Here is a 25,499-nt window from a genome sequence, read left to right as displayed (position 1 = left end):
TGGATATGATTTGGTACAAAGATTTAGGTTGTTGATTATTTATATATGAATTATGGTTGAGACTCAGATGTTAATGAGAATGCAATTTTACCTGTCATATCTACATGTGACCTAGGTCTCGTGTTCTGTTGATATCTGATGAACCAACACACCACGGTGATGTTTTCTCCTCACTACAAACTCACCTCAAAACGACCCCTCAACATATTTGGAAATAATTGTTGCTTATCTCTTTTTTTTTTTTCGTATTTTGTTGAAAGTCCTGCGTTAAATAGAGAGAACACAATTTCACAAATATATAAATAAGGTACAAACCCCACTTTACAAGTCAGTTTTGTGAGGTTGAGTTAGGTTTAAAACTTACTTCTATAGTATCTGAGTCATTGTTTAAAAAAAAAGTTTATCCTTGCATATTCTGTTCCACCCGCTATCGGATCGCGCTAACAGACCTTCCACACACGAGATGTATAACCTCACTTTCCAATCCAGTTTTTTGGTTTTTAGTTAGGTTTAAAATCCACCTCTAAAAATATTCTTTTTAAAATATTTTAGTTTTGAAAAAATGTATTTTTTTTAGATGGATATTTTAATGTTAAAATGATGGTACATCTATTTGACTCTTTTTCTATTGCAAACATATTAATTGTTGTTCGTTCCAAATTATTTATGTTTAAGATTTTTAAACATAGATTGGGCATAACAGTAAACGTACGATTTTTTATTTTTTTATAAAATTTTAATAAAATAGTCTTATTTTCATACATTACATTTTCTTTTATCATTCTCTCATAACTACTTCGTGATCAAGATTCATTATGATTGAGGTGAGGGCAGATTAGGAAAAGAATAATTGATAGAGCAGTATTTATTTTTAACAAATTATAAATATTAAAATCGCTTATCATTTGGGACGGAGGAAGTATAATTTAATTATAAAATTTAATTTTCGTTAATATCTGTAGTTATGAAATACTTCAGAAAGAGTCTTTATCAACTTATTACAATATCCGATGAAATTTATTTATTTTAAAGATTCTTATTTCATAATTAGATTATAAATCGGTAGTTGTTTTGGATAATCGGATGCGAACTATTAGTTGAATTTACTAATAATTAATCTCAATCAAAGAATATATAGTTAACTGTTTTTAGTGACATGTCTTACCTAATACATTTTCTTCATCTATAAAGTTAAATTCACTTTCAATCATACAATAACATCTAATTTTCTTTGATGATTATACACTATATCTCATACATATCAACCTTTACTAAGATATTACCATCATTATTATTATTGTTATATCTATAAAATAGTTCTATTATTAAAAACACTACTATTTTCTGCAAAAAGATTAATATAAAAAATCCAGTAATTTGGTAACATTAATGGTTTAGTCATCACCCAATTTAATCAAGGTTTTGTGAACTTAGTTTTGAAAAAGTGAACTCTGGGTCACAAAAGATTAAGAGTTTTCAGCCCAATAAATTTAACAAGGGAAAAAGTGTCGTCTTACAGATTGTTTCTCCCTGCACTCCCTTATTTATAATTGTAGCCCTATAATTTTGAAATGGCTTAATTACTCGGATCATATCCATTTTGGTTCGAAAATTTCAAAATGGTACCCACTTTAAACTTTGTCTCAATTTAGTACCTAATTTTGATTATTGCATCAATGTAGTACCCTCCGTTAAGTCTTCACAAATGTCGTTAACTGCCTTGCCACGTGTCAGCCTCTGGATTTTTTAATTTTTTTTAATTTTTTTTTTGAATTTTTTAAAAGAAAAAAATTGTCACGTGTCAAATCTTTAATGTGACACGTGGCATTGTCAGTGACACGTGGCAAGGTATTTGCCAAGTGTCCTTGTCTTCATTTCAACTTAGTTCCTATATATGTTTATTTATTTCAATTTAGTATCCATATATATATATATATATATATATATATATATATATGTATATACATATATATATATATATATATATATATATATTTGTTTGTTTCAATTTAGTACCCAATTTATTTGTTTCAATTTTATTCAAATATTTTTTTTAAATGGAGAAATATTGTATCTCTTTTAAGACAAAATTTATTATTTATATAAATGTTATATTGATATTTGTTACTAAAAATGAGTTATAAAATTAAGTATTGAAATTTATATTAAAGTTAATGGTAAAAGTCATGAATAACATATTTGTAAGTCATTTTTAATAACAAATATAAATATAACACTTATATAAATAATAAATTTGATCTTAAGGGAGACACAATATTTTTCTATTTTGTAAAAAAATATTCAGACAAAAATTGAAACAAAAAAATTGGATACTAAATTGAAACCAATAAACATATATGGTACTAAATTGAAACAAATAGACACATATGGAAACTAAGTTGAAATAAAGACAATGACACTTGTCAGGTATCTTGCCACGTGGCGATACCTTGTCACGTGTCATATCAAAGATTTGACATGTGGCAAAAAAAATTTAAAAAAAAATTCAAAAAAAATTTAAAAATCTAGAGGCTGACACGTGACAAGGTAGTTAACGCCGTTTGTAAAGACTTAACGGAAGGTACTACATTGATGCAATAATCAAAATTGGGTACAAAATTAAGACAAAGTTCAAAGTTGATACCATTTTAAAATTTTCGAACAAAAGTGAGTATGATCCGAGTAATTAAACCTTTTGAAATTAATATTTTACAAAGGTGACTTCTGGATTTTTCCTTCGGGAACAAGTTTTTCGAAATTTTCAAAATATAATTTCTAGAAAAAAATTTATCAAATAAAATTTCCAAAATATAATTTATTTATCTCTTCTTTTTCTTCCTTTCGAAAGCTGCAGCCACCTCGAAAAAAGAAGTTGTTGTAGGAGTTGCAGCTGTAATGAGACGTGACGTGGGTAATGAAGGAGGGTATTTTAGTCTTTTTGTTTGTAATATAGGGGTGCAGTAAGTAACCAAGGGAATGCAGTAAGACAAAAAGCCTTATTTAAACTTAACAAACTTGCAAATTGAATATTTAATATTTGTTTTATCGCCTTTAGCCCAATAATTCTAAAAGAAGAAAAAAATGATACAATTATTCTTTTTTTTACAAATGGTCTTCGACTCCGTCTTTATTAAAAAAGGAGTTAATTTGGGGTCAAAATTATATTATTAGCATAGCACCTGCCCAATAAATCCTATGAAATGAAAACGAGAGCTCAACTACGTTCATCCAAAATATGTTTTTGGATTATCTCCCATTCATTTAAAAATGTAAAAAGAAATAGCTTACAATTTTTTTTTAATCGTTTTGTAAATATGTTTTACAAAAAAGAAAGATAAATCAAAATGATAAATAACATACATACAAAGAGAAATTAGTATAATTTACTTTTGTAAAATAACAAACAATTGTTGCATCAATTCATAACACCTTAAAAATAAATATTTCGGTGCAATTTCAAAAAAAAAATGTTGTTCAAATTGACAAATTCGCTTAGACAATTTGTTTTGTATTTTCTTATATATAAAATGCATCATAAACTTTTGTCGTGGTTTTTAGACCCCATTTATTGAAAAATACAAAATAATACAAAATAGCATAATCGTTTTGATTGGTTGTACCATGATTAAAACTTTTTCTTTTAAAAGAAATATGGTTTAATTATAACACACACGTACACTATATTTAAATGTAAGAAATAAAATATGAAGATGGAGATATACCTTACGCAATATGCAATTTCTGACCTAATCCTCTTCGTAACAACTCCAAATATATGAGTATGGTTTTGGAATGATGGCATTGTCTATTATGGTTTTGTCAAACATGGGAATCAATATCATATCATGGGACCATTTATTCTTGTTCAACCACTCTTGCTTTTTTTTTTTTTTCCTTCTTTTAAAACTTTCACTTCTTAAAATATCTACAGTTATAAAAATCTAAAATAAAATAAAATATGTGCTATCAGTTTCTGAGCTGTGAAAAAATCAAAAGATAATGCAAAAGTTATAGCTTTAGAAGAGAAGACAAAAGTAGAAGACAAGGTGAAAAAAGAAGAGGGTGAAAATTAAAGGATAAACAGAAAATCTGAAAACCATGATGAGAAAAACGACGTATCAATTGTTGATTTTGTGTAAAAATATGATATGTTTGAAGGTATCTTAGAATAAGCCAAGGCATGTAAATCAATCTGAGAGGCCCCACTATACTGCTCTAGCAGTAGCTCACACTAATTACAAATCAAAATCTACTTTTTTGTTTTCTATATAAATAGTTTAACATGAAATCAATACCAGAATGGTGCAGAAAGCTATGCAGCTACTGCATATATTTTAATAATAATAATAAATAAATAAATAAATTTCTTAAATAATACCTTTTCAAAATAAATTTCTCCAGATAAATATAGGGCTAAAACAATAAAATACATTTTCCGTGGCACGATCTACTGTGCTAAACATAATATACAAGAAACTCTATACTTTTATTTATATATATATATATATATAAAAGAATATACGCAATAAAATAAAAGGAGAATGCTGACTAATATTTTAAAAATACTAAAAATATTAAAAATATCGGTTATAATCAATAATCTTTAATTTTATTATTTTTATATTAAAAATAAAAGTAATTTTATTAATTAAGATAATATAAATTTACAATATATTTTATAAAGATAAAAGTGTCTTTTAAAATTTCTAAAGAATATATTTGACACAAAATAAATATTCTGAAAATTCTAAGGTTTATACTAAAATGTAAGAAAAAACATTTCTATGATCTCATACACCTGAAGAGTCTCTCAATGAAAATTTAAAATACGTTTGAAAAGGTACAATCTTTAATTTTGAAAAAAATAACTCTTTGAAATTTATAATCTTTTCAAATTCTTCTATGATGAAAATATTGTATTTTCATATAAATTTTTTTCCCTTCTTTATAATATCTTTTGTCAATACATTTAATTATATTTTAATTTTTAACAATATTAAAATACATTTATTTTATTATTTATTAACTTTATAGGTGTTATCAAATAAATTTTTAATTAGAACTATACACCACTTATGACTATTTTTGTTTTTTAAATAAAATAAAATTATATTTATTATATTAGATCAAGATTTATTTAATATTATAATTAATTGTGCACTGTTGTTAAATTTAAGACATATTAATTATTTTTATTTAGTGTTTTTAGAGCACTAGTTAGAGAGACTCAAAATAAAATAACATGTTCTCTTGTCACACATTTTTTCTGTCTTTCATATTTTCATAATTTTTATCAATTTTCAATACTTATAATATTTTATAGTGTAATTATATAACTCTTAAATTTGATAAGTAAATAATTTAATTATATGTGTGCATTAAACATTTAAGAGGACTTAGAAACGAATGTTTATTTATTTTTAGTGTACACAACTAATAAGTTCCTTTACAAATTTATTTTAACCGTATATCCATTTATTTAAATCTTTTAGAAAACTTAATTTTGGAGAAAATTTTCTAAAGGATCAGAGAAAGTACACAGGATCTTTTGTTTCTGTGAATTTGGGTTTATTTCTCTCTCTATATGCATATATTTGTTTTCAGATAATCTTCGAACTAAAATGTTGATTCTTAGTACATACACATATTGCTGAATAATGTTTTGTCTTACTAACAGTGGTCCTCTAAATGATGTGCACGACTCTGCAAACTTCTGATTTTTCTGTACTGCACACCATTAAAATACTAATCTCATGCTTCTATTGCAATGGATAAGAATCTTCACCAACTTAGTTTTTGTTCATGTAATTATGATGGTGCTTATTTTAAAACAAAGACCTGAAAAAAAAAATGCAATTTAACTTTTCTAAATCACTATTTAAAATGGTTGTTGTAACCTGTTTCTTCAGTTTTCTTCTCATTTCAAGGAAGTAAAACTGTGACAGACTTTTAAGTAAGATTTCTCTTTCTATTGTAGTAAATGAAACGTACCAAACTCGTTTCTCACTCTTTTCTTGTGATTAATACTCTAAGTTGATTGATGGAACACGTGGATTTGAAAAGTATAATCAACTTATTATTATATCATATGTTGATCCAAATCAATGTCATCACCTATAATATACTTTGGCACACTAGAGTGAGCCATAGCCTATAGAATAAAGTTATGATCATTATTCTAGAACGACCTAATAATATTTTTCACAAGTCATAGAATTTTCGTATTAGAGCATCAACACATCTTAAACTTCTATAAATATAACTCTAACATCAACCCTATTTGGTGAACATTAATAATGGAAGGTCTTGGTCTACCTAACTTTTTCTAGTTAGTTTATTAAGGTAGACAAGTTTTAATGCAATTATGTTATTTCCCTAACTCTTTCTAGTTATTTTTTTTAAGGTAGACAAGTTTTAATGCAATTATTGTTATATAGTGTAGTAGATTTTTGTAAATCATGGTATTATTAAGTGTTATTTGAAGATTTTGCATCAATAAAAATAATTCGAATTTACACATGAAAATAAATTTCACTTAGATGATTTAGATTTAAAATTTACCTTTTTATTATGTTATAAAAGTCCTCTAAAGTCTCATATTAAAATTTGTTGTTTGTTCGATTGATAGTAATACTTGTATCAAAATATTATCGAATTATTTATATATTAATATTTAGTTTCATATTTAAGATGTATATGTTTTAGTATGGAGAACAAATTCTACCACATAAATATAAATGAGTATAAATTTTATTTTATAAATTTATTTTGTATAATTGAGTTTGGTTGAAGATATACTTTTTAAAATATATAATACCGTTTTTTTTTTCGTTTTAGAAAAAATTGTGATTGTGTAATTTTTCATAGAGAGTTAATTGCAATAACTTGTTTTCTGAAAGCAATAATTTGTGATTGAAAATTTCAAAGTTATAATAATGCTATCTATTTTTTTAGAACTTCGATTAACTTAAATATTTACTTATGTGCATCATCTTATGCTTGTCATTAGTCAACTATCATTTATAGAACTTATCAATCATGAAAAAAAAAAAAATACTAATTTACTATGGAAACAGGAGAATCATGAGATGAAGGTATCAACTAGGAAGAAGATATGAGTGAAGAACATCAACGATTCCTTTGGTGGAATATAATTGCTACCAAAGTAAAAGCAATAGTGATTTTTATTTTACTATTATTCTGAAAACTAGTTTAACAAGTTCTGTTTCAAAAATAAAAATTGTTTAAGATGTTCATATATATTTTCACTTGAAAGAACCTTCTTATGGGTAATTTTTTAGAAGTTTTATTTTACATACTAAATAAAAAACACATTTAGAAAAATAAAAATTTTTGTAATTTTACTAGAACGTACAATACTAAAGTACGAGTTTTTTTATTTTTATTTTTATTTTTTATTTTTTTTTTATATACATCAGTGTTCAGAGTAGTTATCGCAATGTTCTTCATTTGCGTTGCTTCGTTAAATACCGAAATTCTGAGATTTCATTATTGGTTGCTTTTCCTGACAAATGAAAAAAACATACATATTCTGTTCTTCTTACATTCCTTTTATGCTTTCCCTGGTCGGTCTCTTCCGGGTTCCTTGCTTGGCTTGTCACTGCATGCAACCATAGAAAAAAAAAAAGGATAATTCAAATGTTAGTTTTTCTTAATTTTTCTTAAAAAATTTGTTTTGTTTGATATTACTAAATTATGGAATTCTAACCTAGTGAACTCTTGATTCCATATTTTGTAACTGTATATGTAAGAACTGAAAACATAGATGTGTTTTAAGGAATCTAAATCTAAATCGAACATAGTATGTAGCATGACGGCGCATCGCATGCAACTCAACAGACACACACAAAGTAAAAAGCTCAAGTAATCACATGACATGTTTGTTGCTTCATTTTCTTTTTCAGCTCATCACAGTGATGATAAACGTTATCTGGCGCTGTAGATTTTCTTTCTGCTTCTGCAATTGAAAGGGTACAACGGTTGTCCTTCATCAGGTAGGTCAATTATCATCGGTTTAACAAGAAGTTAAAAATTAAAAATTTGGAAAACCCACATTCTATTTTCTGTCTTTTTGTTGCACGTTATCATGGAGATGACCCTTTCTTATTGGTTTCGATTTTCTCACCACATTATTGTTATCAAAAAATGTTTTTTTTTTTCTTCTCTTCATTATTAAACTGTCATGAATGAAAAATAATATAACGAGAAATTGGGTGTGAGTGAAAGAGACACTCAGTTACCACCATTATCATAACACAAGCTTCACTCATAGGTTTCCCGCGAAACATAGATAGATGGATATATAGCGAGAGAAGAAATTGTTGTGCTTGTGCTTGGCGTTGTATTTTTTTCTCGGAAAAGAAAAAGGGTTTTTTGACATGGCACTGAGCTTTCTGGAAAAATCTAAGCCAATTTGAATTGGTCACGCTGGGAAAGGGAAATGCTTGTCTCTTTCGGAGTCCAAATGCGAGATCTAATAATTGAAGCCTCTGTTCAAAGTTTCTTCTTCTTCTTCTTCTCCAGATATCTTTTCAGAGAGCTTCAAATCTGCAGATTTTTTGTTATTCCTTTTTCTTACCACTTCTCCGTTCCTCCCCAATAAATTCTGGTCTCTTAGGTTCACTGGGGTGTTTCCTTTTCTGTGTTTTCTTTGTAGACTTCACATTGGTTGTCACAGATTGCAGGCCCAGTTCTGTTGTGGGTTGTGTCTATCGCTTGGTTTTGTCTCAACTCGTGTCACCATTTTCTTCATTACTTTCTAAGCCACTCTAGCTGTCCCTTTTTTTCCCCTTAATTTCTCTCTCTCTCAATTATTAGTTTTATTTTATTATTTTGCTTGGTTTCTTTTTTGTTCATTGCTTATTAAATTACTGGGATTTTGAGCTTCTTCTGGAGGGAACCTTTCTGGGGTTCAGTATCTGTTTCTTGGGTTATTTGTTATTTAATTGTACTGGGTACTTGTGCTGATGAGTTACTACCTTGTTTTGGTTTGCGGGGTATTTGTGCAGTTGTTAATGGTGTTAGTTTCTGAAGATGCTCTGCGTTTAGGATTATTCTGCTCTTCAACTTGAGCACCCTAGCAAGTGTTTTAGTGAGTTGATCCTAGTTTTAGCAATGACACAAGAGTGTTAGTCCTAGGAAGAAAAGCTGTTTCTTCACGAAGGGCATTTCTGTCTCTTGATGTTGTGTTGAATTTTGTTAATCAGTGGGATAAAGGATAAACAATGAGTGGTGGCAGGAAGAAGAAGCTGCGTTTAAGCAAGATCTACTCATTCGCCTGCTGCAAGGCATCTTTCAAGGGAGATGATTTACAGATTGGAGGAAAAGGTTATTCCAGGGTGGTGTTCTGCAATGAGCCAGATATCTTTGAGGATGGTGTTAAGAATTTTGCAGATAATTCTGTCAGATCTACAAAATATACTCTTGCAACTTTCTTTCCCAAATCTTTGTTTGAGCAGTTTAGGAGGGTGGCAAACTTCTATTTTTTGGTCACTGGCACCTTGGCCTTCACAAAACTTGCTCCATATACTGCTGTCAGTGCTATCCTTCCACTGATTATTGTTATTGGGGCTACTATGGTGAAAGAAGGTATCGAAGACTGGCGCAGGAAAACACAGGTGCTATACTCTACTTACCTATTTGTCCTGTTGTTAAGTTTCTTCTTATAATGCCATTTTTCTTATCTTCTTGCCATTCTGTTTAGTTTCTTGGTAATATTTGGAAGGCAAAAGATGCAGTTATCAAAGTTGTTTTTTCGTACAATTGCAGTTTCTGCTAAAGGGTTTGAATCCTCTAAATTTTTAAATTAAACTGCAAATGTTATTTGAGGAAGTCAGTTCAAAGAACCCATAGTATGTTTTCTTGTATTACATCAAACTCTAAAGTATTACTTTTAATCAATTGTACCTACCAACATTTAACTTTATTCTCAATGTATCTTGCATATGACAAAACAATATCTCCCAGTAAAAGTTGACATTGTTACCAGACTTGAAGTTTGTTAATTTGATATTGATGTCCATATGGTTGAAAAGCAAGAAGGAAAGGGAAGATAGATAATTTTGTGTAAATAATTTTTCTAGTGGAATATTTGTGCAGGATATAGAGGTGAACAATAGAAGAGTTAAAGTTCATAAAGTTGGTGGTATTTTTGAATATACTGCATGGAAGAATCTGAGGGTGGGGAATATAGTGAAGGTAGAGAAGGATGAGTTCTTCCCAGCTGACCTGCTGTTACTTTCATCCAGTTACGAGGATGCTGTTTGCTATGTTGAGACCATGAACTTAGATGGGGAGACAAATTTAAAGTTAAAACAAGGGTTAGAGGTAACATCTTCTTTACAGGAGGATCTTAACATCCAAAAATTTAAAGCTACAGTGAAATGTGAAGACCCCAATGCAAATCTGTATTCATTTGTTGGAAGCATGGAGTTTGAAGGGAAAAATTATGCTCTCTCTCCTCAGCAACTTCTTCTCCGTGACTCTAAACTTCGTAATACAGACTACATTTTTGGAGCTGTCATTTTCACTGGTCATGACACTAAGGTTATTCAAAATTCTACGGACCCACCTTCAAAAAGAAGCAGAATAGAGAAGAAGATGGACAAAGTGATCTATTTCTTGTTTTGTATTTTGTTTCTAATGGCATTTGTTGGATCTTTTTTCTTTGGCATTGCAACTAAAGATGACTTCCAAAATGGGTTGATGAAAAGATGGTACTTAAGACCAGACGATTCTACTGTTTTCTTTGACCCAAAAAGACCAGCTGCTGCTGCTTTATTTCATTGTTTGACAGCCTTAATGTTGTATGGGTTCTTTATTCCCATCTCCTTGTATGTGTCAATAGAAATGGTCAAAGTTCTTCAGAGTGTTTTCATCAATCAAGATATTCATATGTACTACAAGGAAGCAGACAAACCAGCCCGAGCTCGTACTTCAAACTTGAATGAAGAGCTTGGGCAGGTTGATACAATACTTTCTGACAAGACTGGAACTCTGACCTGCAACTCAATGGAGTTCATCAAATGTTCTATTGCCGGGGTAGCATATGGCTGTGGTGCTACAGAGGTTGAGAAGGTCATGGGTCGAAGAAAAGGTTCACCACCAATTCGTGAGCATGATATTGAATCTGAAGCACATAACATTAGGGGTTCGCTAGATAAAAAAACACTTATCAAAGGTTTTAACTTTGATGACGAAAGAATAAGAGATGGACATTGGGTTAATGAGCCTCATGCAGATGTTATCCAGAAGTTTTTTCGAGTGTTGGCAGTCTGTCATACGGCCATACCAGAAGTGAATGAAGACACCGGGAATGTTTCATATGAGGCTGAATCCCCAGATGAAGCCGCATTTCTGATTGCAGCAAGAGAACTTGGTTTTGAATTCTACAGAAGGGGTCAGACTAGTTTATCGACATTTGAGTTGGATCCAGTTTCTGGCAATAAAGTTGAAAGGTTAGTTGTTGCATTCAAGCTATCAAATTGTTTTGTCTATGTGATAACTCTTCAATTTGACTGCTACAGCTACATTTTATCTTTGCATAACGATATGAAAAGCTTTAGTCTGGTTACTCTTTAAGAAGGGCACATGATATTTGATAGTAACTTTTCATCTGATGACAGTAAGTACTGTTCAGTAAAAAGAGCTTTGAATAGCACCTTTCACTATCTGATGTTGGCATAGTTATCTTCACATGGCCAGTTTACTGTAGCTGTTCATAGAGTAGGTTGTATTGTTTTCAAATATATAAAATAAAAAAAAAAATATATTTAATTTTTGTCCACATCATAGTTTTCTGCATAATCGTTCTATTTGATGTTGTTTTCACTTTATTCATCCTACCTAATGTTAATATTTCTAAAATGCTCTGTAGCCAACTGATTTATTGTTTCTATCTATGTTTCAGGATTTCTTTCCTCACGTTTATGATACATATTTTCATTAACTGGTTTCTTTGTGCAGGAAATACAAGCTTCTCAATGTTTTAGAATTCAATAGCTCAAGGAAGCGAATGTCAGTGATAGTGGAAGATGAAGCAGGGAAAATTTTGCTTCTCTGCAAAGGCGCAGACAGGTTTGTGATAAACTTCCCTGTAACCGTAAATGGTTATGAATTCCAAAATTTATCCTGTGATTCACCCTACTGACCTTACCTCGAGTATTGTTTTCATTCAGCATAATGTTTGAAAGACTTGCCAAGAATGGGAGGGAGTTTGAAGAGAAAACCATGGAGCATGTGCATGAATATGCTGATGCAGGTCTGAGAACCCTTATACTGGCCTATCGTGAGCTTGGTGCGGAAGAATACAAGGAATTTAATAATAAATTCTCCAAGGCCAAGAATTTAGTCAGTGCTGATCAGGAGAGACTGATTGAGGAAGTAGCAGATAAGATTGAGAAGAACCTGATCCTTCTTGGTGCCACTGCTGTGGAGGACAAGCTCCAAGATGGGGTAAGCTATAGTAGAAATACTTGTTTTACCTTTTAATGTTTACTCATTGGAGCAGCAACTGATGGCTCCTGTGTTGTTGCTAGGTTCCTGATTGCATTGACAAGCTTGCACAAGCAGGAATTAAAATTTGGGTTTTGACTGGGGATAAAATGGAGACTGCAATCAACATTGGGTATTATATTCTGATTATGCCCTTTTAACTTTGGTATTTTGTTGAACGAGAGCAAAATAGATGGAAGAGTTGCTGAAAACTATATATACGGATTGTAGAACAAACTCCATTTTATATTAACTGATGACTATAAATACATGATATGATATTCCTATAAATCTGATTCTGATAAAATATTCCTATTCCTATAATGATGAAGATCCTTATTAAATAAGGAAACAAATAAAAATATAAAAGAAGAAAAAAATCCTTAGAGATATTTTAAGATTCTCTAAAACAATCTTAGATAATATTTATAAATATTTCTTATATTTATCTGACATAAATATTTCATTGTAGTTTTGCTTGCAGTTTGCTTAGACAAGGGATGAAGCAGATTATAATTCATTTGGATAGTCCAGAAATTCAAGCACTAGAGAAAGATGGGGACAAGATGGCCATTACCAAGGTGAAATAAATTTTATACCTTAGCATTATTTTTATCTATCACAGTGTAGCTTCATTTCTTGTAAAATATTTACCAACATGCTAATACATTGGTTTCTTCAACATTGCAATATTCTAATGACACCTCTCACATGTAGCTAACATGTCAGCTTGACCTGCCTTTTATATTGCTGACAATTTGAACTTATGTTTCATTGTGTTTTCTTTAACAGAACACATAAAAAAAATGTGTTATTAAGAGTTTTAGTAACTGCATTAGCATAACATTTATCTTTTCTATTTCAGAAGATGTAAGAAATGCCATGCATGCTTGTGTACTTTGAGTTGTATGATATTAATTGTTGCACTTAAGCTCTAGGCTGTTGTAAATTTTCTATCAGTATGTTTCTTTCCATTTGTTTTTTTCACCTTAAAACTTGTAGTACTATATAGATTTTAAAATTTGTCTGTTGATATTCTTTTTGCTGATTCTTCTTTTAGGCATCAAGGCAAAGTGTGCTCTTTCAGATATCTGAAGGTGCTGCACAACTCGGTGCTTACAGAGGGAGCTCTCAGAAGGCATTTGCTCTGGTTATTGATGGAAAATCACTTGTTTATGCACTAGAAGACAATATAAAGCACATGTTTCTGGAACTAGCGATGCATTGTGCATCTGTTATTTGTTGTCGCTCATCCCCAAAGCAGAAGGCACTGGTATTTTTCAATCTGTGCTTTGTTTATAATATGCTAATCGTGATGGTAATTTTTAGTCAGCTAATCTTTCAGAATTGATTAGTCTTGTTCTGTCTTTCAGGTCACTAGATTGGTCAAATCTGGAACTGGGAAAACAACCTTAGCCATTGGGGATGGAGCTAACGATGTGGGAATGCTTCAAGAAGCAGATATAGGGGTTGGTATAAGTGGTGTTGAAGGAATGCAGGTAATGCCAAGCTTCACAGAATATTCTTTCGTTTTCATTATTGGTTTCTGTATGTGATTTTCTAAACAAATTTTTTTTTCTTATTCCCCCAATTCCCCAGGCAGTTATGTCTAGTGATATTGCAATTGCACAATTCCGGTATTTGGAACGGTTACTTCTGGTTCACGGACATTGGTGTTACAGAAGGATCTCGTCTATGGTATTTACAATGCTTGTATTTCAGCTTTAAATCCTAACAGATGGTAGATAGAGGTTCTGACATTCTGTTAACTTTTTCATTGCAGATATGCTACTTTTTCTACAAGAATATCACATTTGGTTTCACTCTATTCTTGTATGAAGTGTATGCATCATTCTCTGGACAACCAGCATACAATGACTGGTTTTTGTCTCTCTATAATGTCTTCTTTTCTTCACTTCCTGTGGTTGCACTTGGGGTGTTTGACCAGGATGTATCCGCTCGGTACTGCCTGAAGGTCAGTCAGTTTGTTTTAGCCTATGATACCACTCATCTTTGCTAATGAGCGTGAAATGAAAATTCACTGTTACTCTGTCATCAAATAGATTGCACATAGAACAGAAAAATAAAATAAGTAAATGAAAAATCTGCATAGTACTTATGATTGCGTAATACCTACCTCAGAAATAGCTTCAGCCAGGCCTTGTTTATTTTTTCTGTTTGATTTGATCTTTTAGACTCATCATAGCTACATCACTTAAGAAGCTCATCTGCACACTGTTGGTAACATAGTTGAGATTTGTCTAGTTTATGAACTTCTGGTAGTCTATTTTGCAGCATGTAGCATAGGTTCATATTGAATGCTAAGAGAATATTTGCTGGGACGAAAATACCATAACACAGCAAATCACAGCCATGTACTTTATCACCTAACATTCATATTGAATCCACTTTGACTTGCCACTGAATAAACAAGTCCAATTTATGTGTACACTTTTTAATCAATTTTTATCGGATAACAATGAAATTCAGTTCCAATGGTTGGCCTTAGTTTTTAAAACCCATCTGTGACATATTAAAGAGTAGAGATAAATCCCCCTTGGTTGTATGATTGATTTGGGGTTCCTTTGCTTGCTTCTCTGATGATGATTTGTTGTTAATATGACAGTTTCCTTTGTTATATCAAGAAGGAGTGCAGAATGTTCTGTTCAGCTGGCGTAGAATACTCAGCTGGATGCTTAATGGATTTATCAGTGCCTTAATAATTTTCTTCTTCTGCACAAAAGCGATGGAGCTCCAGGCCTTCGATGCAGAGGGGAGAACTGCTGGAAAGGATATACTGGGAGTAACAATGTACACCTGTGTAGTTTGGGTTGTAAACTTGCAAATGGCACTGGCCATAAGTTACTTCACCATGATCCAACATTTTTTCATCTGGGGTTCCATTCTTTACTGGTATATTTTTCTCATGGTATATGGAGCAATGCCCCCACACTTTACAACAAATGCTTACAAAGTCTTCGTTGAAGCTCTTGCTCCTTCCCCTTCCTATTGGCTTGTGACATTCTTTGTGGTGATCTCAACCCTTATACCATACTTCTCTTATGCCGCAATTCAGATGCGGTTCTTTCCCATGTACCATGAACTAGTACAATGGATAAGGCATGAAGGGAAGATTAAGGATCCTGAGTTTTGTGATATGGTGCGGCAGAGATCATTGCGGCCAACAACCGTGGGTTCAACAGCACGCTTAGCTGCTAAGACTCACCACGTAAGAGACAGAAATGTTAAACGGTAGATAACATATTTTGACAAATTAACCATGAAAGCATTTAGTTAGTTTCTGTACAGCTTCCTACAAATATGCATCTTTTTTTTTGTCTTTGCCTGGGTCATGTAATTGCTTGGTGGCTGGCTCCTCTGAACCAGAAGGACCAGTATGGTGCAAGGACCAGTATTTGTGACGGAGGATGGAAAGAAAAATAAAATTGTATATCTGTTTCGGCCATTTTTGTGCTGCAAACAATTCATTTATCCACTTGTATCATAGTAGTTACTGTACAGAGACAGACCAATTCTTTGTAAGATTGGATTAGAGCTGCTTGCTGTTGTAGAAAACAAAGTTATCCTATTACTGAGAAGATTTTTTTGTGTGAAGCAATCTTAAAAAATCTGTTCATTTTACTAATTCTTGTTCTAATTGAGAATCTATATCAGCTCCTTGTGAACTCACTTGTACACTGTTAGAAGTTACCAAGTTTGCTCGATTGATCGAATTACCACGTAGAAAGTATAGAAGATCCCCTGCAGAAAAAATCAAAGAAAAATATCAGCTTGAAAAACGGGGACAAAAGACACCAACAAAGTCATTGAGATAATCTCATCTTCTACGTTTTCTCATCACTCAATCACCAGATTTCACGATGTCGCAGTTGGAAAGTGCAAGAAAATTGGTGACAAATAAAAAGCAAAAGAATTGCAGACTAATTTGTAAGTTTTTCTTATTAAAAAGCAACAAAAACAATCTGCATTCACGTCCGCAGAAGTGTTTATATACAGAGAAGTTAACACCGAAAGCGAACGTAGCCTAAAAAAGTTACAAAAAAGAAAGAGATGAAGCAAAAGAGGGAGGAGAGGAGGTTCTAGGCGCCATGGAGGCCGAGAAATTTGGCGGCGGATTTAGCCATGAGGGCGGCGAACTCGTTGAAGCTAATGACACCGTCGCCGTTGCTGTCGGCCTCGGTCATCATAGAGGTGAGCTCGTGGTAGGTGAGGGGATGGCCCATCTTGGACATGGAGCCGGCGAGCTCCGACGCCGTGATGTAGCCGTTGCCGTCGCGGTCGAAGGAGCGGAAGACATCGAGTAGCTGCTCCTGGTTCATGAGAACCTGCTCGTTGAGGTCGGGCATGATCGCGTGCAGGAGCTCGTCGAACTCGATGTATCCGTTGCCGTTTTCGTCCATGTTGGAGAGCAGCGCGTAGAGCTCGTCGCCGGTGGGTTTGACTCCGAGGGAACGGAGGAGCGCCGCCAGCTCCAGGTGCGTGAGGCTGCCGTCAGAGTCCATGTCGAAGCGTTTGAATATTTCGCCGAGTTGTTTGATTTGGTCAGTTTCCTGCACTGACATCGTACGTTTTGACGCTGAAAGAGGATAACGATGATGTTCTGCTCTTGTTTCTTCAATTCTTCGGATGGAGAGAAGAAGAATGGTAGCTTCGGTCTTTCATCACGTTTCGCATTTGGAACGGTTCAAAGGTAGGTGGAAAGCGCGTGCGAAACGGTTACGAGATAAATAACGGTGTGATGGTTGGATTTTTTTTTTTTTGTCTGCAAACTCTCTGCAAATGGAAACAGATTGGTCTATATTTAATGCATGTCTGGTTGGAATTGTTATCTAGAAAGTAACCACATTTCTAAATTGTGAGAAGAGAAAAGTTAAGGTTTTGGATATATACGATAACACGATAACGCACTTAGATTTTTCTTAACTCAAATTTAGGAAAACATTCGCTGTATTAATTACCACAAAAGTGGAACCCATTGCGAACACGAGTGAAGACTATTGCCACTTGGCCACCATGTGGAAATTTTCATGAAAAATTTAATAATATTATCATTATCGCATATAATAATTACGTAAAGAGAATAAAATATTGGTTTAATAAAGAAAAAGGTGATTTATTGTACAAATTAATTAACCTAATCTATGCGTGGTGAAAGTCATTTATTCTTGTGAAAGAAACCCACCAAATCAATAACTTGATATATATCTTACAAGATTAGGATCACACGGTTCTTCCCTACCACAGAAGCTTCCAAATCCAAACTCTCCCTTCTGATAAAACTCCTCCATCATCTTTTGAACTTCATCCATGCAACCACCAGAAGTGAATCCTTCACCATCTCTCACTGCCATCTCTTGAACCCGAAAAGACTGTTCATGGATTCTCACAAGAACATCTTCATAACAACCCAGTTCTATCTTCATCTTATCATCATTTCCCTTCCTCTGACGAAGCTTTTTCTTAGCATATTCCCTTGTTTTCCTGATGAGCTTCCAGGGAAGCTTCAGCATGAGAAAGACGAGAATCTGCAGCAGCAAGCACTGGCAGCAGCATGATATGACCACACAATCAGCGCCGAGCGTGTTCCATTCTTCCATGGCTGTGAAAGAGAAGGAGGAGGAGGAGGAGGCATGCCTGTTTAAAGAAGAGGTTCCTTCTCCCCTATGCAACACAATTTGATGAGGAAAAGCTAAGATATATTGGTGAATAGTGATGGATACTCATGCCTTCAAATTATTTGGTTGAAACCTAAACGCAAACCATAGCTTCAGAATAAAGATTATATCATGTTGTGTTGTGTGTGATGTATAGTATTAAAATAAAGTCTACTTTGCATTCACATCAAGCTGTGACGTGCCCAACAATGATTGAGTGCTTATGTTGTCAAGATTTATTGGCAAGGTATTGACATGAGTTCACTTTCCATGGAAGAAGATGTTGCTTTCTTTCTACTCTTCGATATGTTTTCACAAAAAAATTAACTTGGTGGGAAAATGGATTTTAAGTTTAATTTAATAAAAAAACTGCTCGTAAAACACTTCATCTTTGAATCCTAAGCATTTTAGTAACTTCTTCACGATCTTCTTCCACTACATCTTGGAAAGGAGAAGAAAATCAATGGAGATGGTTAAATTTTAGGGGTTAGTATCTTATGCTTTCCGATTGTGGTGAGAAATGTATGAGTGCAGAACCATTTAGGATTGGATTTGCATGAAGTTTAAGTGAAAATAAAATAAAATTGGTGGCACAAACTATAACTGTAGCACTGTGCATGGATCAATAATTTTGTAAATACTATTTGGCTTGATTATTTACAAACGTTTAAAGTCTAAACTTAGGACCACAGGTAGAAACATGTATAAAATAGAAATTGTGAAAGTAGTGGCTTTAAAACCATAATCATATCTAGAAAATTGTCTACCAGAGCGTTTAACAATGACAAAATGATGCTTCTTTTTACTTGTTTTCTATTTCCTTAGTTTTATATATGGAGAACTTTACATGTATATGATATTTCTTTTATCAGCAATAAATTAAAAAAAAAAAACACTTGAGAGTATTTTAACCCTTATAAAAAAGAACCTATACGAATTGATACATTATCTTAACATCATGGCTTCAACAACCAAGTTAACCAAAACAAATAATCACAATCTATATCAAGATTACGATCCACTAACAAAAAGACCATAAATATGCATCTTTACCAAACCACCTAAAACTGTACATGCTAATAAGGAATTATTTTTGTGTATAGAACTTTCAAATATAGTATTACAAGACTATAAATTCTTATATATTTTATGGATTTTTTTTTTTACAAATTTGTTATAACATTTTGTAAGAAAATATTTTTTTTCTGTTATTTTTTCCAAAAATTTTAATTGACAAATAATTATTTCTTAAAAAATATAAAATTGTAAATATTTTCTATAAAATTGGTTGTGGAAATGTTTTTTACTAAATATTTTGCAAGTAACAATTTATTATTTATAACAAAATTTGTAAATATTATCTAAAAAGAAGTTTTCAAAAGATAATTAATAGGAAATGTGTGTTTTTTTAGTAATGTATAATATAAATATATATATATATATATATATATATATATATAATTATTTTCTTTCATTCTTATTTTTATGCTTTTTAATTATAGTTGGACGAATAAAAATAAAATCCAGAAGGTTGAGAGTGAAAGTAAATTTGAGAGAGAGAAAAAACATGTACGTGTATTGCTGAATAATTATATTTGCTAAACTCATAGGTAATAGATTTAATTTGAGAGTGTAAAAGGTAGAAATGTTGAGGAGTCTGAGATTTGTTGTTTACGAGCTTCCATATTAATTTCTCAATTACATATGTATATTTTATTTTAATCTAGGGTTTATAATTTGGTATTTTTTTTATTTATTTCTCACCATAAACTCAATAATCTACATATAAATCCGCTCATGCTTGGGTAAAGTTTAGTTAATTTGTATTTACTATAACCTTTAATAAATAAAAAGTTAATAATTTTACAGTTAAATTTTATGATATTTTCTTAATGATCATGTGTATAAAACTTCACGTAATTTAAATTTTCATAATTGTGTTATCTAATAAGGAATATTTACATCCTATTAAATATAATATTATTCATTAAAATTAAGTTATGCAATGCTTTTTAAATAATTTTGAATTTTTTTTATCCATAATATGAAAGCCATTGTTTGATTTTAAAATTTTTATTTCATAAAAGAGTTATTGAATATGTGATTTGACTATTTTAATACGATGGGTATATGACCTAGTGGAGTGTCCCCTTAGGCCCACAATCCTGCGGATCATGGATAATGTTTTAGAATGTGCAACTAAATATGAGACTTTTGACATAGTTTTTTAATTTTTTTTTTAATTTTCATTGCATATCATTAAAAAATAAAAATACAATAGTCAAAGACATAATCCTAGTATTTAAAAAATTTTAATGTTGGTATGTTCTAGTTTAACAAAATAAATGATAGAGTAATTTTAAAAATAATTTGTTTAGAAAAGTTTGACCAAGTGTACTGATAGGTATATTTATACTAGTGCACTCATTAAATTAAATGGAGACTTGTGAAAAAGTTTATTTATTTTGTGGGTCCAATTTATCCCATCAGTTTAAAACGTAGGTCCACCCCAACTTTCACACATGGTATCATATTTTCATAATGTGTCTATATAGAAAATTTTACATTTTCTAAGAAATTCAGGCATTAAATTTCAAATGCTTTCCTTTTCTTATTTCAATAAAAATAATTAATTTTAAAGATATTTTATTTTATTGTTTAGAACAAATATTTTAATCATGATCCGTAACACTCCAAAAAAGGGAGAAATTAAGCAAAATTGACTAAACAAACAAGATACATACATGAATATATCCAAGATATAATTATAGTCCTTTTAGTAAAGTTTCTCAAAATAAGTTAGTTTCTACATATTTCAAAATTACAAGAGCACTATGATTACACTACACAATATATCCACATTCTTAGTATATATATATATATATGTACAAAAAAAAAGATAAGTTAATGATAATTTTTGTACATCCACAATACTTATAAGCTCACAATATATAGATTCCAAGAAGTCATGTATCTATGACAACACATCATATTATCAAGATTTTCAATATATTACTTCTAGACTCAAAGCTAAATTTATGCATTGAATCAGAGACTAGAAGTCTTATACTTGCCATGTAAATGAAATAAAATCCTGAAATGTTACAATTGATTAATGGAACATGGTTCCTTTTCCCTCATGATAGGGTAAGTTCACTTATAGCTTAATAGAAAATGGGTCATCAACCCCAAAACCAGTTATAGGAATTTTCTTCAACTCTCACCACCTAGATTTCATTCTCTGTATGAGTCTGTGGTTCTAGTAGAGTTTAGGATGACTTCAAAAAGAATATCCTTAATCAATGCATAACATTATAATAACTAACATTGCACTTCTTCCTTAGAAGCACCAAAAATTCATACAATTCAATACACCAATCGTTTCACCCTTTGTTACACTTTCATTCTCTCAAAAACCATCAAAATTCTATAAAACCATTAATACTAGGAACTCATTCTATGCTTTCCCTTCATACAATTCACATAACAACACCTTTAAATCATATTTTCATAACAGATTTTTGGCATACAACCTAGGATCTGTTCAATCTAGCATACACATTCATCACGCAATTCACATACCATCCGTTCTTGTTCACACAAACTAACCTTCATGTTATACCTCTAACTTGCAAATCCCATTTTCATACATAGTAAAAGAAATTAAATTTTATTACTAAAATTTATTTCTCTAACCGCATACCTGTAATTGATACTCCCAACAATCGAAATAAAGATTCATATGTCTATGACCAGTTGTTAAAATTTTAGCTAGTAGTCCAACACACGAAGCGAAAATCCTAATTTTTCCAAGATGATTTAGAACAAGAAAACATAAATTCCCCAACGAAAGGTTGGCTCACCCAGCGAGTAAGCCTCCCCTATCTCACTACAAAACTTAATTATGGCACTCGCTCAGCGAGCAGTTGGCTTACTTAGCGAGTTCGCATAACACAGACCCAAAAATTTGTTGGAAATATTTTAATATAATTTAAAAAATAAATAATTAAAATAAAATTCCTAATGCTACTCAAGTTTTCATGAACTTTTAATTTTATGGGTTAATGTCATTTATGCTTAACAACTATATTCTTATTACTATTTACTCTTGTGTCTCCCTTTTCTACCTATAAATACCATCTAGGTACATGGAGAAAGACACAATAACAAAGACAACAAACACTAGAGTTTTCTCAAAAGTGTTCTTCTTTTCTTCTCTATACTATCTCTTTAAATAGTGGTGTTCATAATAAGTAATGGTGTTCATAAGGTTCGGAGATCCTTCCCTGCACTCGATCGATCTGATGAGTTGTTGTATCTTAGGAGAGAAATGCATATGATTTGAAACACATGATTGTGTATTGTGTATTTATATTACCTTGTGTAGTAGGACCTTTTCTCTCTAAGGATAGCGCTAAGCGTGCCTCATGTAACATCACTGGCTACCCCTCCTCGGGTCCCAGAGGTTGTCAGGTTACTACAGCCCAATGCACCCCAACCCATCATCCTTCTCCGTCCATTCATACTGGGTGGGTTGTTGCCAGTGGGAATCAAACCCCCAACCTGATCTTTAACACCTCTGGCTCACCAGCACAACTGGTAGCATCTACTGGTGAGCTAGAGGTGTTAAAGGTCAGGTTGGGGGTTCGATTCCCACTGGCAACAACCCACCCAGTATGAATGGACGGAAAAGGGTGAGGGATTGGGGTGCATCGGGCTGTAGTAACCTGACAGCCTCTGGGACCTGAGGAGGGGTAGCCATCTGCTGGTGAGCCAGAGGGGTGCCTTTGGGACCCGAGGAGGGGTAGCCAGGGATGTTACACCTCAACCTAAGCTATTTCTACTCCTTACTTCCTTTATTTTTTTTATCTATTATTTGTTATTGTTTTAAGAATTATTGAGTCTCTGATTAATATTCTTTAATTCATATACATGTCAGTATTATTATTGCTCTTATTATTATTATTATTTTATTAATAGTATTATTTGTTTAATCTTTTTCTAACATTCTACATAAAAGAATGTTCTCTTAACTCTAATAAGTGTTTTTATCTTCTATCCAAATCAAAAGCAGTATAAATTTAGTCAAAATAACCCATAAGAAGCCAAACATGCCACTATGCATAACCAACCCAAATTTTACAATGACCAATTCAACAATTTAAAACATAGGTTTACTCATTTATATTTTTTTTTCAAATCAATTAGTTTAACTAATGCAATAGACCAATTCCACATTAAATTCACAAAGTAACAAACAATTAATTCACACCATACAAATCAAATGTGCTAAGATTAAAATTAGCCTCCCTTATATTGGTTAAACTACCATTTTTCTCACAGTTGCTCCTTAGAGCTCTATTTCTCACAAGATGACTTAACTAGAAGAAAATCCTAATTAAGAATTCAAACATATCACCATGATCACAGAGCAACAAAGATTTACTTTGAGCACATCTGAGTCACATGCATTAGAGTATAACGCACATACAAACTCGAAGATCAAAATCACATAAAAAAAAACAAAAAATGAACTTACTTTATTCTTCGATCTAATTGGGTGAATGTGTAGAGTGTTTCACTAAAAACAATCCTACAATTCTTGATCTTCAAAAGAGGAAGATTGGAAACATAAATCTAAAAAAAAGACAAAGAGGAAGTTTAGATAAAAAGTCTAAAAAGATAGTAATTTTTATAAAATAAATTTTTGTTAATAAAATATCTATTTATAGCTTAACATTTTGTTATTAAAATATTTTAATGTCATCTTTTAAATATCACGACTAAGATCATTTTCTAGGTTATGATACTATATTAAAATATATATTAAAAATATATATTAAGAAACACTAGTTAGTAATGATTTTTAATTAATGTTGATTTTTAATTACTGTAACTGATGTCAACAAAGATTTTATCAACTAAGCAATTATTTAAAATTATTTCCGCTAATTTCAATCATAATTATTTTTTTTAATTTTGTTTACTTATTTTGGTAGAAAAAATTTCAGACCAACCGACATTAGTGTACAGATAATTGTTTTAAGATTAGATGTTTCATATTGAAAAAGAAATATTATTAAAATATCTTCCAACATTATTCAAAAAATAATGTCAAGTTATGTCTCGACAATTGACGACAATCAAAGTTGCATTGATGATACATCTATCTAGTTAATATGATGATACATCTATCAAGTTCATATGAAGACAGATATGTGAGAAGAAAAAGTGTAAAAAGTTTTAAATGTTTACTTTTTCAAGTATAATTTAAAATTACTCTATTTTAAATAATCAAATAAATTTCATAAATTTCTAAAGTTTCATTTTTTCAAATTAATTATCCAAAAGATATATCATTATAATATATTTTAAGTTCTATACAAAAATAAATATCATTTTACGACTTTTTAATCAAACATAAGTAAATTGAAATTCTAAAAATTTACAAATGTATTTTGATAATTTAAAATTTTAAAATAAAAAGATTGGAAATTCTTATACTTTCTCTTGTCTCACCACTATCCATTCTCTTAATACATTGTCTCCTATTTAACAAGTTTGAAATGTTTTTTGAGTTGAGTTTAACGGTCATAGGCTCCCCAAGACATGTTTTGAGATTTATTTTTTCATTTAAAGTTAATATTTATTTTTTTAATATAGATTTTCAGTGAATCTTGACTCTTTTACTAATCTTAATTGGAAATTATTTTTTCCTCACATTAGTCAAAAAGTTGATGGAAAATAACCCTTGGCAAAAGAATTTCAAAAGATAGCTTGAATAAGATAGATTAAAAAATAACCTTGATTAATAACAATGCAAAATATTTAAAATATTAACATATTAATATATATATATATATATATATATATATATATAATTTTTTCATAATTTTTTTCCATTTAATAATGTTTATATATATGTTTAATAAAAAAACTTAAAACACTATTATTTGTTAAATACAAATTAACAAATACATATAGTAACTAATTGTAAAAGAAAAACATTAACACCTTTGTTATTAATTGTTGTCTTTTCAATAATTATCTATAAAGTTTATTTGAGCCAAACTCTTTGCAATTATATTTAGATCTGGCTTGAAAAAGTTGGATCGTCAAATTTGATATATTTATTTAAACACATCTAGCTAAAAAATTCAACTTAATAAATGAAACTTAAAATTTGACTTGACTAACTTATTTATATTTAATTACTTTTTTGTATGAAAATTTTCTTTGATAATTTAACTTAATCGATATAGCATTCAATAGTCATTTTAGTATTAGATATTTCCTATTAATTGAAAGTGT

The 25,499-nt window shown here is 31.0% G+C and overlaps 3 protein-coding genes across 8 annotated transcripts; 1 reads left to right on the top strand and 2 right to left on the bottom strand.

Annotated features, from left to right (window-relative positions):
* The first annotated feature begins 7,553 nt into the window (after positions 1 to 7,553).
* Positions 7,554 to 16,142, top strand: LOC114178834 (putative phospholipid-transporting ATPase 9). Of its 4 annotated transcripts, none has more exons than XM_028064950.1 (13): positions 7,554 to 7,661; positions 7,926 to 8,015; positions 9,228 to 9,638; positions 10,120 to 11,477; positions 11,986 to 12,096; positions 12,198 to 12,474; positions 12,558 to 12,646; positions 12,986 to 13,094; positions 13,574 to 13,786; positions 13,887 to 14,012; positions 14,113 to 14,211; positions 14,297 to 14,488; positions 15,140 to 16,142. In XM_028064950.1, exons 3-13 carry the CDS (start codon positions 9,246 to 9,248, stop codon positions 15,767 to 15,769), a joined length of 3,597 nt encoding a protein of 1,198 aa, XP_027920751.1. In that variant the 5' UTR covers positions 7,554 to 7,661; positions 7,926 to 8,015; positions 9,228 to 9,245; the 3' UTR covers positions 15,770 to 16,142. The 4 variants fall into 4 exon arrangements, with proteins under 4 accessions (XP_027920751.1, XP_027920748.1, XP_027920749.1 ...); XM_028064947.1 differs by having other exon boundaries at positions 9,030 to 9,638; XM_028064948.1 differs by lacking the exon at positions 7,554 to 7,661 and having other exon boundaries at positions 7,779 to 8,015; positions 9,030 to 9,638.
* Positions 16,143 to 16,190: 48 nt separating this feature from the next.
* On the bottom strand, positions 16,191 to 18,460 carry LOC114178836. Of its 3 annotated transcripts, none has more exons than XM_028064953.1 (2): positions 17,745 to 18,460; positions 16,191 to 16,275 (listed from the first exon to the last, which is right to left on the bottom strand). In XM_028064953.1, exons 1-2 carry the CDS (start codon positions 18,129 to 18,131, stop codon positions 16,222 to 16,224), a joined length of 441 nt encoding a protein of 146 aa, XP_027920754.1. In that variant the 5' UTR covers positions 18,132 to 18,460; the 3' UTR covers positions 16,191 to 16,221. The 3 variants fall into 3 exon arrangements, with proteins under 3 accessions (XP_027920754.1, XP_027920753.1, XP_027920755.1); XM_028064952.1 differs by lacking the exon at positions 16,191 to 16,275 and adding an exon at positions 17,135 to 17,307 and having other exon boundaries at positions 17,745 to 18,456; XM_028064954.1 differs by lacking the exon at positions 16,191 to 16,275 and adding an exon at positions 17,241 to 17,307 and having other exon boundaries at positions 17,717 to 18,448.
* Positions 16,448 to 17,204, bottom strand: LOC114178835 (probable calcium-binding protein CML16). Its single transcript, XM_028064951.1, has one exon. It carries the CDS (start codon positions 17,094 to 17,096, stop codon positions 16,614 to 16,616), a length of 483 nt encoding a protein of 160 aa, XP_027920752.1. The 5' UTR covers positions 17,097 to 17,204; the 3' UTR covers positions 16,448 to 16,613.
* Positions 18,461 to 25,499: the final 7,039 nt, after the last annotated feature.

Source organism: Vigna unguiculata, chromosome 3 (assembly GCF_004118075.2).
Source record: "Vigna unguiculata cultivar IT97K-499-35 chromosome 3, ASM411807v1, whole genome shotgun sequence".
Taxonomy (NCBI): Eukaryota; Viridiplantae; Streptophyta; class Magnoliopsida; order Fabales; family Fabaceae; genus Vigna; species Vigna unguiculata.
Note: the sequence above shows the minus strand (reverse complement) of the source record. Positions and strands in the feature narration are given on the sequence as shown.

What these genes read in the sequence shown, in the direction of transcription:
- LOC114178836 (XM_028064952.1), bottom strand. Translation starts at nt 18,131, where the DNA reads ATGGAAGAATGGAACACGCTCGGCGCTGATTGTGTGGTCATATCATGC. An exon ending in AACCGTGTGATCCTAATCTT is followed by an intron (nt 17,308 to 17,744) that starts GTAAGATATATA and finishes TTCCATTTGCAG; the next exon opens with AGAGTTTGCAGACAAAAAAA.
- LOC114178834 (XM_028064950.1), top strand. Translation starts at nt 9,246, where the DNA reads ATGAGTGGTGGCAGGAAGAAGAAGCTGCGTTTAAGCAAGATCTACTCA. An exon ending in ACAGAAGGATCTCGTCTATG is followed by an intron (nt 14,212 to 14,296) that starts GTATTTACAATG and finishes TTTTCATTGCAG; the next exon opens with ATATGCTACTTTTTCTACAA. An exon ending in CCGCTCGGTACTGCCTGAAG is followed by an intron (nt 14,489 to 15,139) that starts GTCAGTCAGTTT and finishes TTAATATGACAG; the next exon opens with TTTCCTTTGTTATATCAAGA.
- LOC114178835 (XM_028064951.1), bottom strand. Translation starts at nt 17,096, where the DNA reads ATGTCAGTGCAGGAAACTGACCAAATCAAACAACTCGGCGAAATATTC.